This window comes from Phocoena phocoena, chromosome 14 (genome assembly GCF_963924675.1).
Source record: "Phocoena phocoena chromosome 14, mPhoPho1.1, whole genome shotgun sequence".
Taxonomy (NCBI): domain Eukaryota; kingdom Metazoa; phylum Chordata; class Mammalia; order Artiodactyla; family Phocoenidae; genus Phocoena; species Phocoena phocoena.
This window is the reverse complement of record NC_089232.1, coordinates 28,919,077-28,939,126: the sequence shown is the minus strand read 5'-3', so window position 1 is coordinate 28,939,126 and position 20,050 is coordinate 28,919,077. Positions and strand designations below refer to the sequence as shown.

The 20,050-nt window shown below is 37.4% G+C and overlaps 1 protein-coding gene across 4 annotated transcripts in view; it reads right to left on the bottom strand.

The window, feature by feature from the left end:
* Window positions 1-20,050, bottom strand: part of EXOC6B (exocyst complex component 6B) — a 715,924-nt gene that overhangs the window by 348,319 nt on the left and 347,555 nt on the right. For all 4 annotated transcript variants that reach the window (XM_065891362.1, XM_065891363.1, XM_065891364.1 and 1 more), the window contains exons 9-11: window positions 5,316-5,399; window positions 4,906-4,952; window positions 3,426-3,546 (exon numbers count right to left, since the gene is read on the bottom strand). In XM_065891362.1, the coding sequence (XP_065747434.1) occupies window positions 3,426-3,546; window positions 4,906-4,952; window positions 5,316-5,399 (252 nt within the window). The remainder of the gene's footprint in view (window positions 1-3,425; window positions 3,547-4,905; window positions 4,953-5,315; window positions 5,400-20,050) is intronic.

Below are 20,050 nucleotides of genomic sequence, written 5' to 3'. Positions count from 1 at the left end.
GATGGCACCTTGATCTCAGACTTTCAGCCTCTGTAACTGTTAGAAAATAAATTTCTGTTGTTTAAGCTACCCAATCTATATATTTCATTATGGTAACCTGAGCTGAATAAAACAACAGATTATCACAATAATGTTATTGGAGGTGGTGAGTCATTTTCAAAATAAAGTCCAACCTCACACACAACACTAAAATAAACTTTTAGTTTATGAATTATATGTTAAACAAGTAACTACAGAAATACTAAAACTAAATATAGACAAATAATTACATTTATTTGGAATAAGGAAGACATAAATAGTAAGGTTAAAGATCAATAAATTTAACTCCATTAAAAATTTTAAACTTCTGTAAAGCCATGGAAAAGAAAATCAAAGGTTAGAAACACATGAAACTAAGGAAATATTTACAACCTATATATCAGACTAGAGATAAACATTCAGATTAAGGTTAATGTTAAACATTAACATCCATGTGTTACTAATAAATATAAAATAAAACGATTAAAATACAAAATAAAGGCAATGCATAGGAACAGGAAATTCTAAGAAGATATACAAATAACTAAAAAGATGTGAAGAGATTTTTAATATCAGTATTAAAGAAAAACATTAAATTAATTTCTGACATAATTTCTGACATTATTATTATATTGGGAATGACTTTTTGTTTTTAAATGTAACTTTCTGCGGCATAAAAGGAATAAGGAAATAGGAATTCTAATAGATGATGCTTAGTGATGCTAAATGGTTCAATCTTTTTGTATAGCAAATTAGCAATACACATCCAGAGCCTCAGAAATATACAGATCCTTTAACTCACTAAATTCACATCTAAGAATTTATCCTAAGTATAATTAATGTGCAAGGATATGTTAATAAAAATATTTACTTCAATGTTTATAACAGCTTAAAAAAACTTTTTAAAAAAGTGCATCAAGTGAATTTTTTAAAATGGTACATTCCTAAAAATGGAACATTATACAAATGCACATTAAAACTAATACAAATTCATTAGATATTAAATGAAAAATACAGCATGTTTTACGTAAAATATAGATTGTTTATCATGTATTCATTCACAGAAAAAGGGGTCTTGAAATTTACATATAAGAAAGCTAATAATAATCATGCCAGGGATCATGGCCAAACTCATTACTATTAATAATCAATATTTCCTAACTATCTTTTAATAACCATGTTATCTTTGTATAATTTTTTTATGTAAGAGCACACCATGCAATGGAGGAAAGTAAAGCATTTAAAAAACGATCCTAGGACAATGGATATACTATTGCAAGAAAAAATAAAACGAGATCTTTAATCATACCCTAAATGACAATAAGAATAGGTGGTAGTAACTACATAAATGTGTAACAATCAAGCCATGAAATAGTTAGACTGTTTTTTAGTCTCAGAACAGGCAGAACTTTTAAAAAATATTTTTAAATGTTCCAGACTTTATTATGACATAAGCATATTAATGGTAAAAATGTCAGGTCAAGTCCTTGGACACAAATAAGCAATGGGAGAAATTTTAAAATAAGATAAATATAATTAGATACATAAACATTTAACATTTTAAATACTAAAGAAGAAACCACCAACAAAAATAAAAGGAGAAAAATATTTGCAACACATTCAATAATGACATACCCTCTTTGGTTTCAAACTCATACATTAATCAATCTCCTAGACCCTACTACTTGAATAGCACAAAAAGTACCTCAAAGTAATCACAGCCAAAGGTAACTTATGACGTCCCCACTCCAAACCATCAAAACCAACACTATCATCCAAGGAAGGAAACTATAAACCTAGGCATTAGCTTGATACTTCTTTCTACCTTACCTCTTGTATATTAAACCATCAGAAAGTATAATTAATCTTACTTCCTAAAAATCTCTCAAACTCATCCACATCTCTCTATATCTACTATCACCTTGGTCCAGCAATCATCATCTCTTGTCTGGAATACTAGACTAGCCTACTAACTGTTCTCCCCACATCCATTCTCATCCCTCATCTGTAATTTAGCCAGAACAATCTTTTAAAAATAGAAATCTGACATTCTCACTCCAATTTACCCCCAACACACACATACTCACTCAACCCACTGCTTAAAGGGTCAAACAGGTCCTAAATAATATGACACCTACCTACTTCTTTATTCTCACTTCCTACCTTAGTTGCCTAGCTTTCTATGTTTATGTTCTAACCACTCGGGACATCTTTCAGTTTCCTAAAATGGCTACAATCCCTTCAATTACAGATTTTACACATGGTATTTACTCTAAAACACTTGCTAATGACTAGATAAAGAGAGTTGAAGGGTTATGAATGACTTTTAAGTTTCTGGCTAGCATAACTAGATGTATACTATTCTTGAAATTTTTTAAATACCAAATTATCTTCTATTATTAACTCCTCACTATTATTCCTCAAACACTTCAGACATAAAAGTACCTCAAAGTCCTTGTACTACTGTTCCTTTCACCTGGAATGATCTTTTAATTGATCATTACACAAATAGTTACTCCTTGATATTTAGATCTCAGAATGCCACTTCAGATCAACCAGTCAAAAGCAGGCACCTTGTTGCCCTAATCTATCACTCTATTTTAATTGTCTACATTGCATTATCACTGCCTGATATTCCTATTTATTTGTTTATTGGGAATCTCCCCAATTAAAATATAACTCTCTGAGAGCAAAGACTTTATTCTTATTCATTCTTGTATTCCCATTGCCAACATGTAATCCTTGTTTAAGAAATATTGAATGAATGAGTAATTCAGAGCCAGCATTCTCTGCTTGTAATAAAGTAGATTATCATCAACAATTGATGTTATAAAATATATCAATAGATCATGGGAACTCATAATTAAGCAACTTACTAAAATGTTGTAGAGTAAGAATAAATCTGTGAACTCCAAATCAGTATTAACAGGCATTATGAAGGCAATATGGAGTAGTAGCTAAGAACATGAGCTCTGCAGTCACACCGTCGCGGTTTGAATCCAAGCTCCACCACTTACTGGGTGACATCAGGCTGGTTACCTAACCTCTCTGAGGTTCAGTTCCCCAGACTATAGGGTAAATATAACAATAGCACGTGCCTTATAGGGATGAAGTGAGGATGAAATATATATGCAGTACACAATAACAATATAATAACAATGCCTGAGACATAGACAGCAATCAAATTTTAGCTGCTGTTTTCTTATTGCAAAGAGCATTCACAAAAGTGGGCTTAGTGTTAGAGAACATGCAGTTTGAAGTGACTACCTCCATACATCTTTGAAGAAGATGACTCCAAATGGGTGATTTCAAACAATACACATATGATGATTTTAAAGCAGTAGAAGACTGAATAGCATATAGATAATTAGCTTGAAGTAAGAACTTCTCTCGTGCTTCTTACATACCGAGTGAGTACGGAGTGCTGCGATGGTTTTTGAAAGTGCCATTTCCCACAGTTCATCGATGTAGGCTCTATTTACTAAACCCTGGGTTGTATGTAAAATGTGATCTTCAACCACAAAAAAGCTAAGATTGAGGAAAAAAGAAAGCACAGCTGTCAGAAATTACATTTTGACTACTATCATAAGGGGATGACAAACATTAAGAGTTGTCATCAAATTGGAAGTTAATACTAGTCATTTTTTCTTAAAGAAAGCTGTTTGGTATCACAAACAAAATCAGATTTCTTAGACTTGGAATTATACCTCTGATCATGATATCATCTTAACCACTTCTATAGAAATTGGAGTTACATTCCTATTAAATGTTAACCATGTTATCTAGAAATTTTAAAGGGAAGAAGAAAAATGTTTATAGGTAAAGAAGGCTAATTTCACTACATTAAAATCAACAGCCCATTAATACATTTTAAAAAACGAATAGAATCTAAAGAGATAACGAAAGTTAAAGCACGCATTTTTTTTAAGAATCCAACACACAAAATACCAAAATAATTCCCCTTATATAAACTTTCTCATCAAAGTGCTGAAAAGATATCTTACAAAGGTAAAAAAAAAATACACACGTATTTTTTAACATTCTTCTGTGGCTTCTTAATTTTTATGCATGTAAAATGTATCTTCAGCTTTCTTGCCTAAATAGTCATACTAATTAAAACAATTCTTTAAATAGGGAATTGTTATGATACATTTTAATCAAAGGTATCAATTACATTGCAACAATCTAAACTTGGAAAAAAAAGAAATTTCATGGAACAATCCAACTTATTTCCCTTCTTTTTAACTGCAAAGTCACTATTTTGCAATTAGAATAAGCTGTCTATATTTGGGATGTTTATTTGGGAACTGCAATTCCATACTAGTATATATACTCCAGATGAGGATGGCAAACTATACAGTCCATGGAACAAATCTGGCCCACTGCTTGTTTTTATAAACAGTGTTTTATTGGAACACAGCCATTGTCTTTCATTTACATATTGTCTATAGCTGCTTTCGTACCACAACAAAGCTGAATAGTTCTAACAGAAACCGTATGGCCTGCTGAGCCTAAAATACTTTACTATTTGGCCCTTTTAGAAAAAAACTTGCCAACTTTTGCTGATATTTGGTTCCCACTTAAATATAATGAAAAAACAGAGCATCACATATAATAAGACTACAATTCAATATTTTTCTCCCTTTATCCATAAAAAGGATTCCTCAACAATACAGAATTATGTTCCCCAACATAATTCTATGAAACGAATAGACATTCCTTTAAAATCATCAGATATTCAAAACAAATCTTGTCTTAAGAATTCAGAAAAGAAAAAAAATTTCCCAAAGAACATGATATACTTTTCCAAGTCTCACAAAAAGTGTATAAACAATTGAAAGTGTATAAATTTAAAACACACACACACACAAACACACACATACCCACCCTACAATTTGATTAAAATACTTCCTGTAGCCATCTAAAGTTTCATGCTGCAACAAAGCAAAGAGAAAAAAGTTATTGTTTCTGTTTTGACACATTAAGACAGTTAAAATCAGCTAATTAATTTCTTAAGGCTCAATTCCAAAGACTATAAAGTAAATATAATAATAGTACCTACCTTATAGGATTACAGTGAGGATGAAATGAGATAATACATATCTAGTACTTAGAACAATGCCTGACACATAGCAAGCAACAGATGTTAGTTGCTACTTTCTTAATGCAAGTAACATCCAGTGGTCCCAGAGTGACAGTTTGGGGTGGAGGTGGGGGGGAAGCCCAAATGGAAAATAATTAAAAGATACCACAGAAGAAAAGTGAAAAAGGGAGAAAAGTAAAGGTGGTGATCCTACCATGTTAGAAGGAGGCTGGAGCACCAAACGAGCCTGTTTTCGCCTCTGTTTTCGGTAGTAGTTCTCAAACGTTTCCCGGGCACCCTGTTAAACAAACAAAAGGAAATGGGTTGATACATTTGGACCAATAACTCTAGTATTTTATGGGAAATTCCCAGGTCAGGAATTGAGGCAGCCCCACATTTCTCAAAATCTGCTATTTTAACACTGATAATCTTCGGAAAAATAAAAATAACTATTATCACTTATTGAACCTTACTTACAAATACCAATAGAGATGGATACAAAAAATTCTTAAGAGGAAACTACCAGAACTCAGCCTCCAACACACCAAAGCTGGTTTCTGAATCAATTATCACAAATTCACAAGAAAGACAAACCAACATTCTCATAGGTTATAACAACAGTTTAGAAAATGGTTCTTAAAAAAAAAACCTCACAGAACATTCCAGAATAAAAACTAGTCTCAAATAAATCATGACCAAAAGGCCAAAGGGAGGCAGGAAAAAGCAGGAGCTGAGAACATTAAGTCAGTCTTCTCAGACAGAATATAATCTAGCACAGGATTAATACCAAAAAGGAAGAAACAAAGCCCTGAAAAGTCTTAGCACACAGTTTCTACTTTTCATTTAGGGTTTCTGGGCTTAAACTGAAAGGTGCTCTAGAGAACAAAAGCCAACTCATGAGCTCTATAACTAGGGTTGAACAGTGTCCTCTCAAAATTCATGTCCTTCCCAGGACCTCACAACATGAACCTATTTAGACATAGGGTCATTACAGATGTAATTAGTTAAATTAAGATGCAGTCATACTACAGTAGGGTGACCCTTAATCCAATATAACTGGTGTCTTCATAAGAAGAGGAAAATGCTATATGAAGGCAGAAACACAGGGAGAACACCATATGGTGCCACAAGCAGAGATGGGACTGATGCAGCTGCAAGCCAAGGAACACCAAGGACTGCTGGCCACCACCAGAAGCTACAGAAAGGCAAGGAAAGATTCTACCCAGAATCTGAGAGGGAGGATGGCCTTCTGTTATCCTCACTTTGGATTTCTAGTCTCCAAAACTGTGACAGAACAAATTTCTCTTATTTTAAGCCACCCAGTTTGTGCTACTTGATTATAGCAGCCATAAGAAACTGATATAAGCTCAAAGCTTTTAAAACATGATGCTTCCCATTATTAAACTCTACTCTCAACCCAAGACTTTTCTAAATAAACAAGAGTAGAAAGGGAAAGACAGCATTACACAGTGGTTAAGAGTACTGATTTTAGAACCAAATGATTTTATTCAAACCATGGCTCTGCCCCTTACTAGCTGTATAACTCATATGACTAGCTATGTAGCTTCCCTTTCATTATTTTAACTTCCAGTATTTAACTCTTTACCTTTCACTAATAGATGTGCTATGGTTTACTCATTTGTAGAGATGCCAAACTCACATGGCTGTAATAAGGATTTAGAAGAGTTATAAAGCTTTTAGAATAGTACCTGATAAATAATAACCACTATGCAAGTACTTATTTAAAACATAAATAAGATGAAATCAGTGATGAAACAGAAAGCCCAGCCCATGTGAACATAAACTCCATGAAATACCTGGTTCAGTTTTCTTCACCTTCCCAAAAGTCTGAAGAATTTTACTCAATATGACTTCTTTGTTAGACCCCTAAACCAGGAAAACTGTTTAAGGTACTAAATCATGCAGCCTCAATAGTGTAGCTCAGGCGTTGGCAAATGTTTTCCATAACGGGCAGGACAGTAAATAGGCTTTGGTGAGCCATCCAGTCTCTGATGCTACTACTCAACTCTGCTGCTGTAGTGCAAAAGCAGCCATAGACAATACTTAAATGAGTGTGGCTGTGTTCCAATAAAACCTGATTTGTGAAAACTGAAATTAGAATTTCGTATCATTTTCACCTGTCATGAAACATTACTCCTCTTATGATTTTTTGTATGAATACCAACCATTTAAAAATGTAAAAGTTCACACAGTCATACAGAAACAGGCAGTAGGCTGGATTTGGCCCATAAGTCATGGTTTGATGACCCCTGGGGTAGCTTAAAAACAAAGGTTTTAAAACACTAAAGTTATTATAACTGTACACATCTGAATTTTTCTGCCTAAAAAATGAAAACAAACATTAAGACAGCTATTTCAAGGCTTTCTTAGTCTATAAGTTAGTGAGGTAGCAAATAATTCTATTTAAGAAATAAAAAGTGGAAACTGTCTGTTGGTTTGTTAAAGCTGTTCCCCACTTGTCACCATTTTACAGCATAGAGGTATTATTAAATGTCAATTACATTCTATACACTCTGAATGGCTTTTCATTTTAAGGTTAACAGCCCTAAAGGCCCTTTATTATTTTAGTGTGACGTTACACTTTCAACATGCTCTCTAGCCAAGATACACTTAGCTGAGAATTTAGGGAAAGCCTTCTAATTAGAACACACTATATTAACTTAATTATTTGTTGTAAATGGTAGAAAATAAACAAGATAAAATTCTATATAAAAACCAAATCATGAACCTCTACTTAATTCTAAAGTATATACATTTTGCTTTTTCAATAAAATTAAAACATAAGAAAAGACCAATTTATCTAATAGATCTGGCTTCCCCATTTACAAAAATGAGTTAGATTTTCCCTAGTGGGTGCTAAATAAATTCACCTCTGATTATTCTATTTCCTTTGCCAATTTTGTCAACTCAATGCTTATAGGAGAAATTTGAGAAATAGAGGTCTGACCAATCCAGTTGAGTAAATAATGAAGTGCCTGTCTATTCACAAATAAGTCAACAGACAGTGAACTATAGAGTTCTGCCACTTCAGCCTCAAGCTCCTTTAATCACTCAAATGAAAAAACAAAACACAAACCAAAAAAGCCACCTCAAAAGCTACTGAAGGTATAAACAAATAGATATAAAACAATCGGCAGGCAAGCAAAAGTTGTTCTGTTTTTCATTTTATGTCATTAGTATGACAGTGCTACAAAGGCTGTATAATAATTAATGAATTAATACACACAATGTCACAGAAAAATTAGTCACAGTGTATATGAAGTGCTCACCATGTGATAGACACTGAGAATCTCCTCACTGAATTTATAGTCTATGGTGGAAGACTAGAAATTAAGCAATTATATAAAATTCTATTAAAATTCTATTAGAATCCTATGTATTGAAGTGGGATGTATGTCTGAGTGTGTGTGTGTATGCGTGTGTGCACGTGCACTTAGGGGGTGGGAGGAATGTTAGAGAAAGATTCTCAGAAAAAAAATGACATTTATACTCATAATTGAAGAATGACTCAGAAGAATAAGCCAGGTAAACAGAAAGAAAAAAAAAAACAATGTTCCTTGTAGACACAGAGAAGTTCAAAGAAAAAAGGTATCACATATCCCATGAATTGAAAGAAGTTCTTCATGGCTGGAACTTCAGGGTGTAAAGGAGAGGGATGACAAGAGACGAGGCTGGAGGACTTTGTAAGTCGTGTTAAGATATCTGGACTTCAACTCTAGGTTTAGACACCTGGAAGTTGTAATATAGTGAGTAGAATAAAGGAAGGGGAAATTAGCTACAAAGAGATCAGTCAGAATCTGATATATATTTAGGAGGCATAGCCAATTGGATATATGTGGTAAAGGACATGAAGGAAAGAAGGCTGATGTGAGGTTTCTAACCTAGTTAACTGGTTTGGTTGGTGGCGTCATTTAATGAGAGAGGAATCAGAAGAAAATACAGTTGGTTATTACCCATGGTTTCCTAATTTGCAAATTTGCCTACCTGCTAAAATTTATGTGTAGCCTCAAAATCAATACTCATGGCACTTTCATAGTCATTCAAGGACGTACACAGCGTGGGGAAAATTTTGCGTTGCCCGATGCACATGTTCCTAGCTGAGGCCGAACAAAGCAACACTCTTCTTTCTTATTTCACTTCACACACTATAAACAATTATTCTTTTCATGGTCTATCTAGTGCCACATTTTTCAAATTTTTGTGCTTTTTTAAAATATTTGAGGCATAATTGACATAACATTATATTAGTTTCAGATGTACAACTTAATGATTCAATATTTGTGTATACTGCAAAATGATCACCAAAATAACTCTAGTTAACATCTATCACCATGTAGTTATACAGATTTTTTTTCTTGTAATGAGAACTTTTAAGATCTGCTTTCTTAGCAAGTTGAAAATATATAATACAGTATTATTAACTATAGTCACCATGCTGTACATTCCATCCCCAGGACTTATTTATTTTATAACAAAGTTTGTACCTTTTGACCACCTTCATCCAATTCCTCCAACCCCTACTCCCCGCCTCTGGCAACCACCAATCTGCTCTCTGTAACTATGGGTCCAGATGGGTTTTGTTCATTTATTTAGATTCCACATATAAGTGAGTTACAACAGAGTGTCCGTCTTTCCCTGTCTGACTTATTTCACTTAGTGTAATGACCTCAAGGTCTACTCACGTTGTCACAAATAGAAAGATCTCTTATTTGAAATCTTTATATGACTGAATAATATTCCATTGTGCATATATGTACCACATCTTTATCCATTCATCTACTGATGGATACTTAGGTTGCTTCCATATCTTGGCTATTGTAGATAATACTGCAATATGGGGATGCATTTATCTTTTCGAGTTAATGTTTTTATTTTCTTTGGATAAATGCCCAGAAGTGGAATTCCTGGTTCATATGATAGTTCTATTTTTATTTTTTTGAGGAACTTCCACACTGTTTTCCAGAGTGGCTGAACCAATTTACATTCCCACCAACAGTGTAAGAGGGTTCCCTTTCCTCCACAACCTCACCAACACTTGTTATTTCTTGTCTTTTAGATAATAGCCATTCTAACAGGTGAGGTGGTATCTCATGGTGATTTTAATTTGCATTTCCCTGATGTAGAGCTCCCTTTCATGTACCTGTCAGCCACCTGTGTGTCTTGCATTTTTGTGCTTCTTGTTCGTGATTTTGCTATTTAAAATGAACCCCAACATAGTACTGAAGTGCTATCTGGTATACCTAAGCTCAAGAAGGCAAGATGTACCTTACAGAGAAAATACATTTTAGATGAGCTTCATTCAGGCATGAGTTATAGTGTTGAATTCAATGTTAATGAATCAACAATAGGTATTAAATAAGGTATCTTTAATGAGAAACACACGTAAAACAAGGTTATGAGTTGACTGGCTGATGAAAATGTTGTGATCAGAAGCTCACAGAAACGTAACCCTGTATTTCTCCTAACAGCAATGGTCCACTATTCATTAACTAAGTGTTTACAGTTTATCTTGGTTGGCCAAAAACTTCATTTGGGTTTTTCATAACATCTTACGGAAAAGCCAAACGAACTTCTTGGCCAACCCAATAGAATACAACTACCATGAATAATAAGAATTGAATGTATTTGGACAGACTGATAATAATGTCTTCCATATTGGACATGTCAGGCTCTTTCTTGTAATCAATATATAACTTTTTTTTTTTTTTTGGTGGTACGCGGGCCTCTCACTGTTGTGGCCTCTCCCGTTGCGGAGCACAGGCTCCGGACTCGCAGGCTCAGCGGCCATGGCTCACGGGCCCAGCCGCTCCGTGGCATGTGGGATCTTCCCGGACCGGGGCACGAACCCATGTCCCCTGCATCAGCAGGTGGACTCTCAACCACTGCACCACCAGGGAAGCCCAATATATAACTTTTAATGTCAACTACTTAGAGAAGATTTTTCTACTGCTTGATTTAAAAAGGAATGTTTTGCCTAACATATAACCCTCTTTTAATTCTTTGCATAGCACATATCTCCATCTGACATTATGTTGTTTATTTGTTTATTGTCTAACTCCTTTCACTAGGATGTAAGCTCCATGAGAACAAGTTTCTTGTTTGTCTTATTTTTTGTTGTGTTCACAGCCCCTAGAACAATGTCTGCCACATGATTGGCATTCAATACGCATTCGTTTGAAAACTTATTAAAAGTATGAGTAAAATATTGATATTTTAAGATATCATTTTTATGTTGTATTTACACTTTATCTATTATGCAATAATCACTTCTTTTTTTTTTTTTTTTTTTTTGCGGTACGCGGGCCACTCACTGTCGTGGCCTCTCCCGTTGCGGAGCACAGGCTCTGGACGCGCAGGCTCAGCGACCATGGCTCACGGGCCTAGCCGCTCCGCGGCATGTGGGGTCTTCTCGGATCGGGGCACGAACCCGCGTCCCCTGCATTGGCAAGCGGACTCTCAACCACTGCGCCACCGGGGAGGCCCAATAATCACTTCTTTATAATTATTCCTGTTCATGTCATTCTGTTGTTTTTCTATATTCTTTTAAAGACTTTTGTTCCTATTTCACAGAGGTTATGTCTTCCTCATATCAAACAATTTTCTAAAATTTCCTTTTGCTTCCTTTATAAAATCATTATTACAATCATGTTCCCTCTGAATTTTTACGATGATGTTCCTTGTCCCTTTTTTTAAATAAATAAATTTATTTATTTATTTATTTGTGGCTGCGTTGGGTCTTTGTTGCTGCATGAGGGCTTTCTCTAGTTGCAGTGAACAGGGGCTACTGTTTATTGAGGTGTGCAGGCTTCTCATTGTGGTGGCTTCTCTTGTTGCGGAGCACGGCCTCTTATGTGCATGGGCTTCAGTAGTTGTGGCATACAGGCTCAGTAGTTGTGGTTTGCGGACTCTAGAGTACAGACTCAGTAGTTGCAGCATGTGGGCTTAGTTGCTCCACAGCATGTGAGATCTTCCCAGCCCAGGGATCGAACCCGTGCACCCTGCATTGGCAGGTGGATCCTTAACCACTGCACCACCAGGGAAGTCCCAGCCCCATTTTATTCAATATGTTTTCTCAGATCTCATATTTTGTTTTATATTATTTCATTTTCCCAATTGCTCTATCTAGAACAAGAGGAGCCCCTTCTAGACTAGTACTTTCTTCTTGGTTTGTGGTTTGCCTTTGGCCAATTCACCATTCATCTGGCTATAGATCTAATATCCTTATGGAAGTGGCAATTTATAACAGGTACAAAGCTGTTTCAAAGGCCATCCACAAACTAATGCCAGTGTCTAGCAAGCAACTGGCCTATTAAGTTTGCACGAAATATGGCTGAACATTCTCCTACCATACAGTTCCCAGTGTTTTAACTCTCTGAACTTCTTAAACTGAATGAAAACCACAATAATGTAGGCTTTTCCTATCTGTGCTCTTGTACAGCACTATTACTTTGAGTATTCTCCAGCACAGAATGAACTGTGCTGCCAACCAAGGTCCCCCTCTTTCTCCTCATCCCACATTCTGGTAGCACTAAAAAGGAGAATCCATGCAGTAGAGGGGTGAACAACCAATCTATTCATCAATTCAGGACTGTATTTTCAATCCAGAAAGCATACCACGGAAAAGGGATAAACTGTCTTTTGACTTTTAAGGTTTGCTCTGTTGATGACAGCAAAACACACATCACTCAACAGGTGGATTTCTCAATCCATTCTATTAGCTCTAAATGTAGAGAAAATTTATTCCAATTTGGACAACGTCATGAATTATCAGCCTTATTTATCAATGAGTATTGTAAAATTTCAGACTTTAATATATCTAAAGTATATCAGTAAAAGTTAAGAAACACTTAGGTTTGCAGAGAGACCTTCAAGATAGCAGAGGAGTAAGACGTGGAGCTCACCATCCTCCACACAAATACATTGGAAATACATCTACATGTGGAACAACTCCTACAGAACACCTACTGAATGCTGGCAGAAGACCTCAGATTTCTGAAAAGGCAAGAAACTCCCCATGTACCTGGGTAGGGCAAAAGAAGAAAGAAAAAAACAGAAACAAAAGAATAGGGAAAGAACCTGCACCTCTGGCAGGAGGTTGTGAAGGAGGAAAAGTTTCCACTCACTAGGGAGCCCCTTCACTGGCAGAGATGGGGGCTGGCAGGGGGGGAAGCATCAGAGCCACGGAGGAGAGCGCAGCAACAGGGGTGCAGAGGGCAGAGTGGAGAGATTCCCGCACAGAAGACCGGTGCCGACCAGCATTCACCAGGCTGAGAGGCTTGCCTGCTCAGCCGCCGGGACGGCTGGGGGCTGGGAGCTGAGGCTCGGCTTCAGAGGTCAGATCCCAGGGAGAGGACTGGGGTTGGCTGTGTGAACACAGCCTGAAGGGGGCTAGTGTGTCACAGCTAACTGGGAAGGAGTCTGGGAAAAAGTTGGGACCTGCCTAAGAGGCAAGAGGCCATTGTTTCGGGGTTCATGAGGAGAGGCAAGTCAGAGCACCGCCTAAACGAGCTCCAGAGACGGGCATGAGCCACAGCTATCAGAGCAGACACCAGACAGGCAAGAAATGCTAAGGCTGCTCCTGCAGCCATCAAGAATCCTGTGTGCAAGCACAGGTCACTATTCACACCTCCCCTCCCGGGAGCCTGTCCAGCCCGCCACTGCCAGAGTCCCATGATCCAATGACAACTTCCCTGGGAGAAAACACAGCGTGCCTCAGGCTGGTGCTACGTCACGCCGGGCTTTGCTGTTGCAGGCTCGCACCGCATTCCGTACCCATCCCTCCCCCTGGCCTGACTGTGCCAGAGCCCCCTAATCAGCTGCTGCATTAACCCCACCCTGTCTGGGCAAAGAACAGACGCCCTCAGGTGACCTACACGCACAGGCGGGCCAAATCCAAAGCTGAACACCAGGAGCTGTGCAAACAAAGAAGAGAAAGGGAAATTTCTCCCAGGAGCCTCAGGAGGAACAGATTAAATCTTCACAATCAATTTGATGTACCCTGCATCTCTGGAATACCATCCCAACATAGAGGCTGTGGACTTCGTGTGATTTTCTCTGTATAGCTTTGCTTTTACCATTTGTCCTAGGGTTCTGTCTGGTGTTTTTGGTTTTTTGGGTTTTTTTAGTATAGTTTTTAGTGTTTGTTATCACTGGTGGATTATTTTCTGGTTTGGTTGCACTCTTCTTTCTTTTTTTTATTACTTTAAAATTGTTTTTATTTTTAATAATTTTTATTTTAATAACTTTATTTTTTTCTTATTTTCTTCCTTTTCTTCCGAGCCATGTGGCTCACAGGGTCTTGGTGCTCCAGCCGGGTGTCAGGCCTGTGCCTCTGAGGTGGAAGAGCCGAGTTCACGACACTGGACTACCAGAGACCTCTCGGCTCCACGTAATATCAAACGGCAAAAGCTTTACCAGAGATCTCCATTTCAATGCTAAGACCCAGATCCAACCACCAGCAAGCTACACTGCTGGACACCCTATGCCAAAAAACTAGCAAGACAGGAACACAACCCCACCCATTAGCAGAGAGGCTGCCTAAAATCATAATAAGATAACACATACCCCAAAACACATCACCAGACGTGGTTTGGCCCACCAGAAAGACAAATCCAGCTTCATCCACCAAAACACAGGTACCAGTCCCCTCCACCAGGAAGCCTACACACCCCACTGAACCAGCTTTACCCACTGGGGGCAAACACCAAAAACAAGGGGAACTACAAACCTGCAGCCTTCAGAAAAGAGACCCCAAGAGTAGTATGTTAAGCAAAATAAGAAGACACAGGAACACATAGCAAATGAAGGAGCAAGGTAAAAAACCACCAGAACAAACAAATGAACAGGAAATAGGCAGTCTACCTGAAAAAGAACTGAGAGTAATGATAGTAAAGATGATCCAAAATCTTGGAAACAGAATGGAGAAAATACAAGAAACGTTTAACAAGGAACTAGAAGAACTAAAGAAGCAAACAAACAATGACGAAAAACATAATAAATGATATTGAAAATTCTCTAGAATGAATCAATAGCAGAATAACTGAGGCAGAAGAACACATAAGTGACCTGGAACATAAAACAGTGGAAATAACTATCGCAGAGAAGAAAAAAGAAAAAAGAATGAACACCATTCAGAACAGTCTCAGAGACCTCTGGGACAACATGAAATGTACCAACATTCAAATTATAGGGGTCCCAGAAGAAGAAGAGAAAAAGAAAGGGACTGAGAAACTATTTGAAGAGATTATAGTTGAAAACTTCCCTAATATGGGAAAGGAAACAGTTAATCAAGTCCAGGAAGTACACAGAGTCCCATACAGGATACACCCAAGGAGAAACACGCCAAGACACATATTAATCAAACTATCAAAAATTAAATACAAAGAAAAAATATTAAAAGCAGCAAGGGAAAAGCAACAAATAACATCCAAGGGATTGCCCATAAGGTTAACAGCTGATCTTTCAGCAGAAACTCTGCAATCCAGAAGGGACTGGCAGGACGTATTTACACTGATGAAAGGGAAAAACCTACAACCAAGATTACTCTACCCAGCAAGGATCTCATTCAGATTTGATGGGGAAATCAAAAGCTTTACAGACAAGCAAAAGCTAATAGATCTCAGCACCACCAAACCAGCTTTACAACAAATGCTAAAGGAACTTCTCTAGGCAGGAAACACAAGAGAAGGAAAAGGCCTGCAATAACAAACCCCAAACAATTAAGAAAATGGTAATAGGAACATACAAATCAATAATTACCTTAAATGTAAATGGATGAAATGCTCCGACCAAAAGACACAGACTGGCTGAATGGATACAAAAATAAGACCCATATATATGCTGTCCATAACAGGACCACTTCAGACCTAAGGACACACACAGACTTAAAGTGAGGGGATAGAAAAAGATATTCCATGCAAATGGAAATCAAAAGAAATCTGGAGTAGCAATTCTCATATCAGATAAAACAGACTTTAGAATAAAAACTATTAGAAGAGACAAAGAAGGACACTACATAATGATCAAGGTATCAGTCCAAGAAGAAGATATAACAATTGTAAATATTTATTCACCCAACAGAGGAGCATCTCAATACATAATGCTAACAGCCATAAAAGGGGAAATCGACAGTAGCACAATAATAGTAGGGGACTTTAATATCCCACTTTCGCCAATGGACAGATCATCCAAAATGAAAATAAATAAGGAAACACAAACCTTAAATGATACATTAAACAAGATGGACTTGATATTTATAGGACACTCCATCCAAAAGCAACAGAATACACTTTCTTCTCAAGGGCTCATGGAACATTCTCCAGGATAGATCATATCTTGGGTCACAAATCAAGCCTTGGTAAATTTAAGAAAACTGAAATCATATCACCTATCTTTTCTGACCACAACGCTATGAGACTAGATATCAATTACAGGAAAAAATCTGTAAGAAATAGAAACACATGGAGGCTAAACAACACACTACTTAATAACCAAGAGATGACTGAAGAAATCAAAGAGAAAATTTAAAAAATACCTAGAAACAAATGACAATGAAAGCAGGACGAGCCAAAAGCTATGGGATGCAGGAAAAGCAGTTCTAAGAGGGAAGTTAAGAGCTATACAAGCCTACCTTAGGAAACAAGAAACATCTCAAATAAACAACCTAACCTTACAGCTAAAGCAATTAGAGAAAGAACAAAAAAATGCCAAAGTTAGCAGAAGGAAAGAAATCTTAAAGATCAGATCAGAAATAAATGAAAAAGAAATGAAGGAAACAATAGCAAAGATCAATAAAACTAAATGCAGGTTCTTTGAGAAGATAAACAAAATTGATAAACCATTAGCCAGGCTCATCAAGAAAAAAAGGGAGAAGACTCAAATCAATAGGATTAGAAATGAAAAAGGGGAAGTAACAACTGACACTGCAGAATTACAAAGGATCGTGAGAGATTACTACAAGTAACTACATGCCAATAAAATGGACAACGTGGAAGAAATGGACACATTCTTAGAAAAGCAACACCTTCTGAGAGTGAACCAGGAAGAAACAGAAAATATGAACAGACCAATTACAAGCACTGACATTGAGACTGTGATTAAAAATCTTCCAACAAACCAAAGCCAAGGAACAGATGGCTTCACAGGTGAATTCTATCAAAAATTTAGAGAAGAGCTCTCAAACTCTTCCAAAATAGAGCAGAGGGAGGAAAACTCCCAAACTCATTCTACAAGGCCACCATCACCCTGATCCCAAAACGAGACAAATATGTCACAAAGAAAGAAAACTACAGGCCATTATCACTGATGAATATAGATGCAAAAATCCTCAACAAAATACTAGCAAACAATCCAACAGCACATTAAAAGGATCATACACCATGACCAAGTGGGCTTTAACCTGAGAATGCAAGGATTCTTCAATATACCCAAATCAATCAATGTGATAAACCATGTTAACAAACTGAAGGATAAAAAGGATAAAAACCATATGATCATCTCAATAGATTCAGAAAAAGCTTTTGACAAAATTCAACACCCATTTATGATAAAAACCCTCCAGAAAGTAGGCGTACAGGGAACTTACCTCAACATAATAAAGGCCATATATGACAAACCCACAGCCAACAACGTTCTCAATGGTAAAAAACTGAAACCATTTCAGTTTTTCAGGAACCAGACAAGGCAGTCCAGATTTACCGTGGCCCTGAACCAAGATGGTGGAGTACAAAGGCATGCTCTCACTCCCTCTTGTGAGAACACCAAAATCACAACTAGCTGCTGGACAATCAACAGGAAGACACTGGAACTCACCAAAAAAGATACCCCACATCCAAAGACAAAGGAGAAACCACAAAGAGAAACTGGAGAAACCCTCCAGTAGGAGGGGTGCAATCACAGTAAAATCAAATCCCACAACTGCTGGGTGGGTGACTCACAGACTGGAGAACACTTATACCACAGAAGTCCACCCACTGGAGTGAAGGTTCTGAGCCCGTCATACTTCCCAACCTGGGGGTCCGGTAATGGGAGGAGAAATTCCTAGAGAATCAGACTTTGAAGGCTACTGCGATTTGATTGCAGGACTTAGACAGGACTGGGGGAAACAGAGACTCCACTCTTGGAGGGCACACACAAAGCACTGTGCATATTGGGTCCCAGGGGAAGGAGCAGTGACCACAAGGGAAACTGAACTAGACCTACCAGCTAGTGTTGAAAGGTCTCCTGCAGAGGCGGGGGGTGGCTGTGGCTCACTCTGGGGACAAGGACACTGGCAAGCAGAAGTTATGGGAAGTACTCCCTGGTGTGAGCCCTCCCAGAGTGTGTCATTAGCCCCACCAAAGAGCCCAGGTAGGCTCCGGTGTTGGGTTGCCTCAGGCCAAACAACCAACTGGGAGGAAACCCAGCCCCACACATCAGCAGTCAAGCAGATTAAAGTTTTACTGAGCTCTGCCCACCAGAGCAACAGTAAGCTCTACCCACTACCAGTCCCTCCCATCAGGAAACGTGCACAGGCCTCTTAGACAGCCTCATCCACCAGAGGGCAGACAGCAGGAGCAAGAAGAACTACAATCCTGCAGCCTGTGGAACAAAAACCACATTCACAGAAAGATAGACAAGGTGAAAAGGCAGAGGGCTATGTACCAGCTGAAGGAACAAGATAAAACCCCAGAAAAACAACTAAATGAAGTGAAGATAGGCAACCTTCCAGAAAAAGAATTCAGAATAATGATAGTGAAGATGACCCAGGACCTCAGAAAAAGAATGGAGGCAAAGATCGAAAAGATACAAGAAATCTTTAACAAAGAACTAGAACAATTAAAGAACAAACAAACAGAGATGAACAATACAATAACTGAAATGAAAACTACACTAGAAGGAATAAATAGCTGAATAACTGAGGCAGAAGAACGAATAAGTGACCTGGAAGACAGAATGGTGGAATTCACTGCCATGGAACAGAATAAAGAAAAAAGAATGAAAAGAAATGAAGACAGCCTAAGAGACCTCTGGGACAACATTAAACGCAACAACATTCACATTATAGGGGTCCCAGAAGGAGAAGAGAGCGAGAAAGGACCAGAGAAAATATTTTAAGAGATTATAGTCGAAAACTTCCCTAACATGGAAAAGGAAATAGCCACCCAAGTCCAGGAAGCACAGCGAGTCCCATACAGGATAAGCCCAAGGAGAAAAATGCCAAGACACACAGTAATCAAATTGGCAAAAATTAAAGACAAAGAAAAATTATTGAAAGTGGCAAGGGAAAAATTACAAATAATATACAAGGGAACTCCCATAAAGTGAACAGCTGATTTCTCAGCAGAAAATCTACAAGCCAGAAGAGAGTGGCATGATATACTTAAAGGGATGAAAGGGAAGAACCTACAACCAAGATTACTCTATCCGGCAAAGATCTCATGCAGATTCGATGGAGAAATCCAAAGCTTTACATACAAGCAAAACCTAAGAGAATTCAGCACCACAAAACCAGCTCTACAACAAATGCTAAAGGAACTTCTCTAAGTGGGAAACACAAGAGAAGAAAAGGACCTACAAAAACAAACCTAAAACAATTAAGCAAATGGTAATAGGAACATACATATCAATAATTACCTTAAACAAGAATGGATTAAATGCTGCAACCAAAAGACACAGGCTTCCTGAATGGATACAAAAACAAGACCCATATATATGCTGTCTACAAGAGACCCACTTCAGACTGAGGGGATGGAAAAAGATATTCCATGTAAATGGAAATCAAAAGAAAGCTGCAGTAGCAATACTCATATGAGATAAAATAGACTTTAAAATAAAGAATGTTACAAGAGACAAGGAAGGGCACTACATAATGATAAAGGTATCAATCCAAGAAGAAGATATAACAATTATAAATATATATGCACCCAACATAGGAGCACCTCAATACAT